The 13,135-nt window shown below is 41.1% G+C and overlaps 1 protein-coding gene across 1 annotated transcript in view; it reads left to right on the forward strand.

Moving 5' to 3' along the window:
* The window catches only part of LOC117254774 (CD81 protein-like), a 41,285-nt gene that overhangs the window by 9,700 nt on the left and 18,450 nt on the right, over positions 1-13,135 (forward strand). The window contains exon 2 of the mRNA XM_033623178.2: positions 5,141-5,255. Coding sequence (XP_033479069.1) covers positions 5,141-5,255 — 115 coding nt within the window. The remainder of the gene's footprint in view (positions 1-5,140; positions 5,256-13,135) is intronic.

Below are 13,135 nucleotides of genomic sequence, written 5' to 3' on the forward strand. Positions count from 1 at the left end.
TCAGCCATTTTTACTCAGAGATCCACTATGCCTTTGCATTTTTACACAGAACCAAACAATGGCAGCATCATGCCACCTCAGGCCCTGTTTAGATGACAACGGTTTCTCTAAAAACGGAAAGTCTGTCCTTTGCGTTTTTAAAAACTTCTGCGTTTATATGACGACGTTATTGAAACAATCCCTGTTCACACAGAGCCGCAAAATCTACTGGAAACGCTGTAGTATGCACGCCAGGCCAATGGGTGGCAGTGTAAATTTGCAAAGCAACACCACGGCATGACGCCATGCGCCTGCGCTGAAGCGCCTTCCTCTACAATGCGGTGATTACAAACCAAAACAAAGAAGACACAATGGCGAAAGCATGCACAGATAACTTTGTCTGGATGGACGACGAGGTGGAGTTGCTACAGTAACAGATCTACACTTCATTTCAAATCAAAAGGGTGAGCAGCACAAACAGAGCTCGGCATTTTCTGTTGTGACGGTCGACTTTCTCGCGCATGTATAGTGACTGGAACCATAATGCGCATGTGCGAAAAGTCTCTGTTTTCAGAGGAACTGCATATTGCAAGTTTACATGACAACGGAGACGCTGCCGTTTCAAAAAAATTGCACTCTGGAACCCGTTTTCAAAACGTTGCGTTTTCAGGCACCCAAAACGCCGCTGTCGTGTTAACGATCGGCCAAAACGCAACTAAAGTTTACCGTTTTCAGTTGAAGTCGTTGTCATATAAACGGGACCTCAGTGTGTGGTTTTAGAAAGCACGCCGGTGTTTTAAAAACAAAAGAGGCGTGACATGTAACACAACAGCGTCAGCCTCTAGTGTGACATATAACATAAGCGTTGTCAGAGCTCCATAAACAACAACAATGGCCTAACATGGCAATAATAATCATTTACAGCTGCTGTTATATGGTGGCAGATCTCGTCCTCTTCTCAGATGTTAAGGAGCTCCCGGACCTTGTTGTTTTCCCAATTTGTGGACATTTTTGGCCACTGTTTCTTTTCTTTGAGTCAGCTGCTAACTGCTTCTAGCTGCTCTTTAAATCTCCCAGGAGTAGGCGCCACACCACACGTCATAAAAATGTCACACCTGTCCCGTCTATGGTCCTGTCCTGCTAGCTGTCTTTTGTGCAGACATCAGTTGGGCGCTGTAACTACCTCTGCTGCTGGCTTAAAGGGGAGATGACTCTGTCCCCCCATCCCACGATTGGCTGAATAACGGCGTGACATTCCCACCTTGAACAGGCAATGTAAAAGGGCTTTTTGGGCTACTCTGTTGACATATCAGTCTTGAGCCTTCTAACTACTCCAACTGAATTTAACCAGTTTCAGTGATTCTCTAAAGTTGAAGTGAAACCGTTCGAGCTCTATGGTTGATGCCTTTGAAAAGCTTCCAGTCCCTCTGACTCAGACTTCCCAGGTACCATATTTATAGCTCAAAGGCCATCTGATGGATTTGTGATTAACTAGTTTTGTTAGGTCCTCTAAGAAAGCACCAACTGGTAGATGTGTTGTGTGTCCTTTAGGCTGTAGGCTGTCCTGACCCCAGTCACCAGAAGTTGAAGCTGTTTTTTCTCCAGCCTCGGATTTCAGCTACGTTCCGTCTGGGCTCTTCCTCTACTCGTCGTCGACATAAACACTGCAAATTAAACCCTTTCAAAAATCTGTTTTACCCAGTTAAACCTTCACACATGTCGGTGGTAACTCACAAGTGAGGATGTGGGGAGTTCACTCAAAGTTAGTGAGTCATTCTGTGGGGCCGCTATAGCTGTGTGTTGAATTTCTGCACTCCTGCCAGTTATGGTGTTGATCTGGTTGCTAGGCAGCGGCTGGCCTTCGTTCTGGAATGGACCTCGGTTGAGAGGAGGAGGAGGAGGAGGATGGGGAGGGTGCAGGGCGTCTGAGCCTGTTTTGGTTCAAAGCTATTCACAGAAACTAGTCTTAGCTGGTCTAATTTAGACACTCTCTTTAGCCACATTCTCTGTTTTTAATGTATGAAAGTGTGAAATTAATACAATATCCAAACCCATGTGGAGCAGAAGGGTGTCTCTTGTGTCCGTCAGCAGTAAGTGTGTGGTGCTGCTTGTTCCTGTGTGCCCGCTGAGGAATACGTTAACTCTGGTTATATTTGGGATGTCTTTGTCCTAGGCCAAGCAGAAAGGGCTCAGGAAGTCTTATGTCAATGTAAACCACCCTGGAGAACAATACATGTCACTAACACAGTTACTCACTGCAGTATGTGCGGGGTTTCCCCAGGGAAATTGGTTAGCAGAGGAAGTATGAAAACAAATTGAACAAAAGGGTCTCGCAGACGTTGGCTGCTGTAGTGTTTGCCTGGTTTACGCAAATATACGCTCAAAGTATCACTACTGTAAAACACTTAAATAACTTAAAGGAATAGTTCGACAGTTTGGGAAATACCCACAGTCGATATCTTGCAGAGAATTAGACGAGATGATCGATACAACTCTCATGTCTTTACTCAGCCATCAGCCAGCTCACTTAGCTTTGCACAAAGACTGGAAAGAGGGAAAATGATACATCCTGCTTTTTTCCAAAGGTTACAAATTTCCCCTACCAGCACCTCCAAAACTAATTTAACACATTGTATCTCAGAAACATCAGTTTGCTTTGTAATGGGGTTTGTGAAGAGCAAGAATAGCTGTTTTATCGGCTTTCTCTGTTAATAATTGGACTTAAAGTATATAATACATATAGTTGATTGCTACTGAATAACTCATTTGCTTTTAACTTGTCTGCCACAAGTTATCACTGTCATCTAATGAGCTGACAGGTCTTGACAGCTTCTTATCTTCAATATAGGGTTCAACAGAATGAGATTTTCGCGGTGCTACAACGATCTCAGAAAATACTTTGGTTTCACGTTATCACAGTTTTGCAGAAATTATTATCTCTCAAAATGATCTTTACAGGAAGGAAAAGGAAGCGTTATTTGTGGTTGAACAAACTTGATATTGCTAAAACTGAAATGGAAGTTTGTGTAAAAAGTCTCTCCTATGTAAGTAAAAATAAATAAATAAAGACGAGATTCTCGATCTGGTTTTAGTTCTTTTTCCCAAGTTCTCGACTATTAAATTCATTACTTACTAATTTGGTAGTTGATTAATGAGTTTGAGGTTTTTTTTTTTTTTTTGTTTTTTTTTTAACAAAAACAAGTCAAAATTCTCTGCTTCTATTAAGTGCAACACACACTGCCGCCGGCGTGGCGCTGTGGCCGCCCCCCAACACACATTGGCAGTGGCGCACAGCGGCACTGTCGACACTAAAGTGTATTTCCCACCCCAGCCCGCTGGGTGGCTGTACCTACACTAATTGCCAACGGTTGCCAACTGCTAGTAATGGAAGAAGAGGAAAAACCTTGAGGCAACAACAACTTGGATTTCCACCTCAGTGATTAATTTTTCCTCATCCATTACTATACCAATTGCTACTGTCCAAAAACAACCACAAACAACAACAGAAACAGTAGGTGGCGCCAAATATCGTCTCTCCTAGCAACCGGAGTTGATACTACAGCGGCCAAGACGTACATAAAAGGCTTTTCTGGCAGCGCCGGCTGAAACAGAGCGGCGTGGCGCGGCGGCCAGCGCCGGTGTGGGTTTGTTCATAGAATATAATGGAGGCAGGCGTTTTGACGCACGGTGTATGGCAGCGGTGTGTGTTGCACTTTACTCTTCTATGACTGTAAACTGAATATTGTTGGTTTGTGGACAAAACAAGATGTTTGAGGGTGTCATCTTGGGCTTTGGGAAACACTGATTGACTTTTTTTTTTAACCATTTTCTGACATTTTATAGGCCAAACAACTAGTCAAGTAAATGAGAAAATAATCAACAGATTAATAGACAATGAATATTGTCATTAGTTGCAGCCCTAATCTTCAATGTTCTTCATTAAATGTTTGAAATACCACCTCCGCTGTTTGGCACTGTACGTCACTGAGTGTTTATGTTGTAAAAACCTGGTATTCTTTCAAAAAGTTAATGGGAAAGTTTGACATTTTGGGAAATAAACTACTCACTTTCTTCCAGAGAGTGAGATTAAAGTAAAGATTGATTTTATTATCATGTCTGTCTGTCAAATACAAAGGTACAGTCAGCAGCTAGCCAACATAGCTTTGAACAAACACTGGTTTCACACTTCAGAAATGTTGGTGGTTGGCAGATTTTGTTACCATTATACAGAGCATGGCTAGCTGGTTCCCCTGTTTCTTTGGGCTAAGTTAAGTTAGCTGCTTATGGTAGCTATTATTTTTTGGGGGATTCGGCCTTAAGTGACAGGACAGCCGCAAAAGGCTCAGCCTGTGTGGGGCGCACGCTCCACCAGGCGAGCCAGAGGTCGCCCCAGTAGCTTCATTGTTAGCGTACAGACATGACAGTGGTATCAGTCTTCGTGTCAAACATTAGGCAAAAAAGTGAAGGAGTGTATTTCCCAAAATGTCCCAACTTTTCCTTCAGTGGAAGTGTTAAACCCCCATTAAAGGTCCAGTATGTGGGATTTATGTCATCTAGTGGTTCGGTCACAGAATTCAAACGTATCCTGTGTGTCAAGTGTGCAGGAGAACTACGGTGGCTGATGCAAAAATGTGAAAATGCAAATGGCCCTATCTAGAGGTAGCGTTTGATTTGTCTGTTCTGGGCTACTGTAGAGCAACATGGCAAACTCCTCAGAAAGGGAACCAGCTCTCTATGTAGATAATAAATGGCTTATTCTAAGGTAACAGAAACACAATGATTCTTATTTTGAGGTGGTTAGAAACCAATAAAAACATAGGCATGAACATTATATTTCATTACTGCCAATAAATGCCTCTAAATCCTGCACACTGGACGTTTCAGGTTAAAGCTGTGAAATAACAGGCAGCAGCCAGTCCTGTTTTATCTGTAGTTAAAGAAAAAAATGAAAATTTAAAACACTGGTAGCTCATGTTTTCCTCCAGACACAGTGTTGTGATGACATATGACATAAAACTGTAACATCCTGAGTGTGGATCTGTCTCAGGATTTCTGTTTCATGGCGCTTGATAAATGTGAAAATGAGAAAAACATATTAACTGATTTTACAGTACGATGTACTGAACTGTGGGAACTAAATGTGTGGTGTTGTATGTTGCAGCTTGCAGGAGGTGTAATCCTGGGTGTGGCCCTGTGGTTGAGACACGACCCCCAGACCAGCAACCTGCTGGAGCTTGAATTAGACGGCAGCCATGCCCCCAGCACTTTCTACATCAGTACGTATCTCATCTGCACCATCTCTGTCTGTCTCCGTCTCTGTCTACACAGTTTTTTTTGTCTTTTGGAAAATCTCTTGCTCAAACCCGAGGACACATTTCCATCATAGAGAGGCTTGTGGCAAAAGAAAACATCTGTTGCTGCGCTCAACCTCGTTCACTACTGAATCACACTCGGAAAATGTCGGTCTTTTTGGCAATTCTGCTCATTTACATTATTTCCACACAACGACACTGCCCTTTGTCCACCAACCAGACCAAGTTAAATGTTACTCAGTGGATTTATTCAAATGGAAATGCCCTCCTATGTCATTTAGTCTTTTAATTATTCTCATCAGAGCCATTTTTATGGAGTAAAACGAAAGCCCTAAAGTAAAAAATCACACACAACATACTCATGTCTGTGTCATTCTATTTTACTGATACCACAAAACATGTAGGGCTATGTTCAAAATAGCACAAAGTACAGTACATGCCCATATACACAGTTCCCACAGTCATGGAAAACCTGGAAAAGTCCACAAAATTCCACAAGCTTGTTTTCAAGGCCTGGAAAAATCATCGAATTAGTAAAATCCTTTGATGTGTATAATGAATTCACTGTTACAGTAACCTTCCATGAATAACCTTCCACATAATGTAACTTACCAGTGCATTTAATTTATGTAGCCATTGACGTAAGGTCGCTCTAATATGCGTCAGTGCACGAGGTTTCGTTTACCATCACATGTCTCCCTGCGTTCTGTCTCTCCCTCCAGTTAGCTGGCATTATGTTTGAATAGAGCTTGAGTCTGATATGTTTGAGCAACGCCAGACAAGTGGGGCAAGAAAACAAATATTGTGACAGTGTGACTCATGTTTACGCATCATTGCCCCACTTCTACTTTAAATTGCGTTGAATTTTGGGTAACCTTGGGCTTTCACCTTGTCACTCAGAGCACCAGTTCACACTTTGGTGTAGTGGTCTGAAAGTACAGCATGGTAGGCCAAAGTTTCAGAGCTTTTTCAAACCACACTGTCAGCTGTCACTCGCCCACTCTGAGAGCTCTACTGCTCCTTGTCTGCAGTGTACTACAGTGTACTATACAGTGCTGTTTATTTACCTTATAAATGATAAAGCCAATGGGATTTTTCCATTGGATTTGTATTACTGCAGAAAATAAGCTCTGTGGCAAATAACACTAGATGATACTCACTGTTTTTTTGAACAAGATAATCTTCACTAGTGAACACCGTTTTTATGTTTTTTGAAATGTACATGTAATTGCCAGAAATGAAAAGCCACACTCAACGAGCCTGTAAAGCTGCCAATGGCATGATAAAGTACTACTGACAGCAACTGCCTTTTTTAAGGCACCTAAAAGCTTCTAAATTCATGTAATCGCTGACCTTATTAAGACGTCTTACCAAAAACCATTCAAAAAACCATTTGACTTTGAGACAAGGAAACCGTACATGCAAAAATGCTAAATCATTTCCGCATTTTAGGACTCACGTTATTACATTTAATATAACTCGGCTTATTTGATCACCATAACCTAAAGCCTCTTTTCCACTGCACAGAAAAACCTGCTAACATCAGACTTTTTAATATTATGGGAAAGGTTTTAATTGACGTTCACACCCGGGTCAAATGACTCCGCAGTAGTCACCGGTATTTATTGGCCCTGAATGGAAACAGCACCCAGGTGAACGTGCTGATTTTAGTCCTGGCGAGATGCAATGACGCGCCACCACAAAATACTGCCCGTCTTCAGCCAGGCAGCACTCAGACATTAATCCAAAACAGTCTGCACCAAGTTTGAAAAGAAAAAAGACTTAATAAATAAGAGATATAAAAAGAAGTAACCGTCGTAAAGTTCTCACTGGCCTCCAAGCTGCTTTCTACTGGTTACTAACCTGTTTTCTGGCCTGTTTGTAAACCAACACAGAGCCGTGTACTCAGCCCTGGTCTTCTGGCAATAAAAAAAGGAGTCTTAAGCCTATTTTTAGCAGGTTTACCAGTGTTTAAAAAACCTGTGTACACGTCCTAATTTTGGTGAAGGGGTATAAGAGACCGTGGGTTTATGCCATATCCAAATAAACAGAGCTGAAGCAGATTTACTGTGCACTATACTCCTCAACGGAGAGATGTTGTTAGTGGAAGATGAGACTAGATGTAGATGTGTCAGAAGAACAGTACAGACGTATCATGGATTTCTTGTGAACAGTGAAGTGAGATTTAATGGTTGCTCCACATAAACTCTTAACGGCCACAATAATTGAATCTCCTTCAGAGCCCTTTGAAGCCCTATTGATTAAGATGAGTGTGATAATTTATTATTAATAAGTTTAAGACCTGATATATAATTATAAGGTCCTATCCCTGAAGAGTTTGATGGATAGTAAGAAAGTTTTTGTAAATTACTTTTAAAAACGCAACAATTAGGAATTAAATTACAAACAGCACATACACATCATCACCTACATGATAGTTACAAAGAACTGTGACCACTAATGTGACCATTTCTGCTCACTGTGGTTCACTGAAACAACAGTACGCAGACTCTTCTGCTCTCTCCAGATAAAACGGATTCTCAAACTAGATATCTGTGCTCTACTGTGAATCTGGTGTTGATGGTCCATAGCTGTATGTGATTGGATTTTTTACAATGACAGCGGTGACAAGTGGTGAAGACGTGAAAAGTATTAAGTTTTAATCATGTTTTCGTCTTGTCGCATTGCACATTTCACCTAATAGTTGTAATTGTAGTAATAGTCCTGCACTGCCCAACATTTCACAGAGATCGGGAAGTTAACTTCTGTCGACACTTATTATTTTTATCAGCTTTTACCTGTAACCAAACAGCCAAAGAAGCTTAAACCCTGTGTGGTGGAAGGTGGGCAGCCATGATAGACCTGCCAACGACAAAAAACTAGGAAAGCAAGATATTGGATTTTTTGCCGATATCCGATACACTGATGTATAACAACTTATTTGACCGATAACCAATACCGATATATCCACTTTTTTCCCACCAAATTTTAGTGATCATCAAGTCTCTTACGTTGTGGAATCAACATTATATTATACATGCATACTCTTATCATGACGGCCCACAAGCAGATGGAGACATGAAATATGATGCTTTTCAGTGTCTGTAATATTCATTCATTGTGCAAAATAAGGAAAAGCATGTTGGCCAATTCTGATTTGGCTGATACCGATGATGTTCGGATATTATCGTGCATTCCTAAAAAAAAAACAGAGTTTAATGATCCATTTGTGTTGTGATCAGTTGTTCTGATCCCTAAAGTTTAGGGTCACCAATCAAATTGTATTTAATAAATGAGGAAGAAGAAGAAAAGGCAGTCCAAGGCACTTAAAAAGCTTTATTAAACAGGCTAGTTCATGTAGAACAGATAAAAATTGCCAACATGTTTCGGCCTGAGTTGGCCTTCGCCAGGGCAAATTGCCAACTCAGGCCGAAACATGTTGGCAATTTTTATCTGTTCTACATGAACTAGCCTGTTTAATAAAGCTTTTTAATTTCCAGAGTGCCTTGGACTGCCTTTTCTTCTCCCTGATTATGCTTCCTCGCAGAGGACCAAAGAACACCTGCAGTTTTTAACATTTTTTACCTTTTTGAACGCCACTGCCCTCCTTCCTTTGTCTTTTCTTTGTATTTAATAAATATTGATCTTTTGCACATTTTAAGCAAAGAAGCGTAACCAGGTGCAAATTTTCGCCTTGGCTAGAAATCCTGTATGCAACAACACATCTGTAACCTGTGATTATACTTTTTGCATTGTCTCTGGCAAACAAACTAATGATTAAATAAATAAATAACATCTGTCTGAACTGAACAGTAGGGCTGCAACAAACAATTTTTGATTGCCCAATTACCCAGGGAAAGCAAAATGTCATGTTGCACAGACCTGCCCGATTGCACAAGCTGCATATATTTTTTTCCGAGCTGATGATAGAAGGAGCTGAAGAGTGAGGCATACCACTTCCTCCTCGTCTCTGTCTACAGTTGCACATGATGTGCAGTGCTTGTGAGAAAATGAAAGGGGGTAAATACAAAGTTTATGAGCTGAAGCGCAAGCGAACATTTCAATTATCCTGTAAACAGGAGTTTAGTTGGGCAGCGAGGCAGCGAGGATGTGGGCGAAGCTCCAACCATATAGTGCACAAGTGTGCTGCAAGTTTGAGGACAAAGCAGATCAGTCATTTTTTAAAGGAATGTCAAGTTAAAATGGAGATAAAACATGTAATGTAAAACATATTTTAAAGATTAAACATGAACATAAGTTTAGTCTTTGTTAAGTATCATTTTTTTATTTTTTATAATCCAAATCAAAAATTAGGTAGCCTACTAGAATAATATAATCAATTGCATTTTCAGTCCTACTAAATTCATTTAGCTGCTGCAAAATGGATGAGGTGAGATAAACAGACTGAAAACTTTTATCTTATTAGATAAATCAGATGTCAACAGTTTTCCTTTGTGAGCATAATTTACAGTTGAAAAAAGTATTAAATCACAATTGTAACACAGCACTCAGCATATCACAACATATGTAAAATCGCAATAATATTGTATTGTGACTTAAGTATCGTGATCGTGGATCCCTTGGTGATCCCCACCCTACTGACCATGAAAAAAAAGACATTGTTGTCATAGTGTAGCCTTGTTATGTTTGTCTTATAATAAACATTTGAAATTGCATGCCCACATTGTCCTTGTAGTATTGAAAATGGTATTTAATATCAATATTTTTCAAGGTATTGTGTTAAAGTCAGAAAGTCCAGTATTGTGAAAACACCAGTGTTGTCTACAGTAACACATAAAATTGTGAATGGGGCCTGTCAGAAGAGCCCCGGGTCATGTCCTCAAACTGCTGGTTTGTGCGACAAACATTTCTAAGCCCCCCCAAAAAGTTTTGTGTGATATAAAATAAAAAAGGGCAGTAAATCTGACAAGTGGGAATGTTCGGTATCTCTGCCTCATAATTGACTGATTGTTAATTTTCTCTTGTTCAACTCGCCGATTAGATTAATGTGTTTATTGTTTCAGCTCCGCTCAACAGTGTCCCGTCAGTCAGAGCATCGTTTCATGCCCTCACACACACACACACAGTACAGTACAGGGCGTACAAAGCTGACCCCCAGTAACCTGGACGTGAGAATAATAAACTGGTGTGAAAAACGTTACGATGAAGTCGGGCGGCCCCGCCTCACCCAAATCCCCAGCGACTTGTGACCAGGACTAACGGAGGCCACACAGCTCATCATATGACTCTGTTAAAGTCTTGCCCTCCCACATGAAAGTTAGCCGCTGTCAGTTTTCCAAATCTGCAAACCAGCAGCCATATTACCTGTCAGTTCCTTCTGTCTGCATGAACAAACTGAGTCATCTGCCTCATGAAGAAGAAGTGAGATGAAAGGGAAGACTGTAGGAAGATGCAGAACTGGTATAACTACAAAGCAAATGTGAGATAGTACATCGAAAATACTGCTGCAGAAAAAAGGGTGGGTGTGTTTGGTGATTGTTTTCTGCGTCGTCTGAGGCAGCATAGCTGTGGCTGTTCAATGAAAATAGGCTCGCCAGTCAGAGAGAAGCTACTGAGGGACTTTCTCTTGAACAGCCTCAATGATTGCATCCGACCCATTACATAAAGCCTCCCTCTCATTCCCGAGGAGGGGAGAAAAAGCCTCGTCGGTAAAGGAAAAAATTCCTCACTGGCCCTCCCTCCTCCTCCTCCTCCTCACCGACCCCACCCTCTTCTTCCCTCTATGAAAGTTTTCCTCTCCTTCACTCCGCTCTGTTTCTTTCCACTGTCGCTCCCCCATGTCCATCTGGTTGTGGTTAGTGTTCGAGTCGCGCTGTCTCACTTCTCCTTATTTTTCCTTTAGTCCTTCCCTCTCTCTATCTCTGTCTGACCCCCCCCTTCCTCCCCTTTTATCCCCTGCTGCCAGGAACGTTTCAATATGGAGTCCTGCATCTGTTTCTCTCCTTTCTTTCACCCCGTCCCGCTCACAGACACAGTCACCCAATGGCGAGCCTCCTCTTGTCCTCCGCCAGTTTTTCCACTTTTTCTGTTCTCCAAACTATTCCAGTTTAAAAATAACCAGAATTAACCAAACTACAGCAGAACAATCAGCTGAAAAAAAAAAAGAAATGTTCCTCAAACTTCATGTCTGAGTTCCTGTTAAGTCATGTTGTCCTCCAGTTACATCAGTTTTCTCAGTAGCAGAAGTGTTACATAATCATCAAAGCTTTGGTGGCAACAACTTTCATTAAAATGGTGGTTGAGATGACAAAGATATTAATGTCAGTCTTTGTATAGATGCTTCCATTTTTATCACAGAGCAGACCTATGACTCAGTCATGGGTCTGAACATATGTACCAAGCCTTCACCATGTCACACTTTCAAACTTGAATAAAGGATTTTAGATATACTTCGATGATTTTCAACCAGCTCTGTCTGCCTCTGGGTACAGTCTCCCGGGAAAATGAAGGCTCGATTGTTGGCACACAGGAAGTGCTTCAATCATTGCGCAATCGAAAGAGGAAGAAGATACGCTTTGTGGCAGCCCGACAGTAGACAGACACATGTCTTGATTTAACTCTGGCCTGCCTTACTAGCCGTACTGTATGTGTGTCTGATGTCCACGCCAGAGTCCTGCAGAGCTCTGATTTTCAAGACCCCCTCCCGAACCGGAACAGCAACGGGCAACACCGCACCCACCACACCACCCACGCATATGACCAATTAGTTCCGCCACCCGACCCGACCTGCCGACACAAGATCCACTGCCGGACCGGAAACCACAAATCCTATAAATATCGTGCCCTGCTCAAGTAATTTGGTCAGGCATCAGGTTGAAAGTGAACTTTTTGTGACATTTCATACATCTCTAAAACAAAGGTAATTCAGGAAATGCAGTTTAAAATAATATATATATATTTTTTTGCTTTTATTATTAATATGTAGGAGCACATCTCCACACCTAACGTTCCTGTTAGCAACACACCAGATTGAAATGGCTCCCATGTTCCAGCTGGTGCTGAAAACACAAAGCACAAAGTCAGAAGTCAAAGGATTAAAACATTCAATTGAATTGTTATTCTAATTTTATTTTAATGTACAACCCCTGTTCCACAAAAGCTGGGACACTGTGCACAACTTAGATTAAAACAGAATGCAATGATTTGCAAATCATTTTCAACACGTCTTTTTTTCCCAAAACATATTTTCAATGCAGCTGTTTAATTTAAATTCAGACCAGACATAAGTTGTAAAGAAATCATAACATTTAAATCCATGTCTTCAATAAATTGAAATGACACAGGAAAAATGTTTTGAACATGATAACTGAACTTTATTTAATCCCCGTAGAAGTCTTTGTTTGCGGTGCCAGCTTCATGACGCTTCCTGTATGTATTCCTTCCAGTGTTTAGGTGGGATTTTGACCCATTCTTCCACACAGTCCAGGCCCGTTCATAAATCTTAAGATAGAAATTCCACTTTCAAAACATCCAACAATTAGTGTCCTGCAGCTTTTCTGGAACATGTACCAGGCACCAAATCCCGAGTGTATATTTACAAAAAACAACTGTTATACTTTGAACTGTATTCAGCTGACTATGGATTGAAAATAATTTGCCCTGCATTATGTTGTTATTTACGTTTTACACAGCGCCCCAACTTTTGCGATATTGGGGTTGTATTTATCATTCAACACCCACAATCTGCCCTGCATGTTCTTTTTGTCACCCAGAACCAAACCATTAAATAAAATAAGACAAAGACAAAGCGTTTTCACCACAATCAGTCCTCTTTCATGTGAGTGGGGGTTGTTGTCACTTGCTGTATTTCCTCATTACTGGTG

The sequence above is a fragment of the Epinephelus lanceolatus genome, chromosome 2 (genome assembly GCF_041903045.1).
Source record: "Epinephelus lanceolatus isolate andai-2023 chromosome 2, ASM4190304v1, whole genome shotgun sequence".
Taxonomy (NCBI): Eukaryota; Metazoa; Chordata; class Actinopteri; order Perciformes; family Serranidae; genus Epinephelus; species Epinephelus lanceolatus.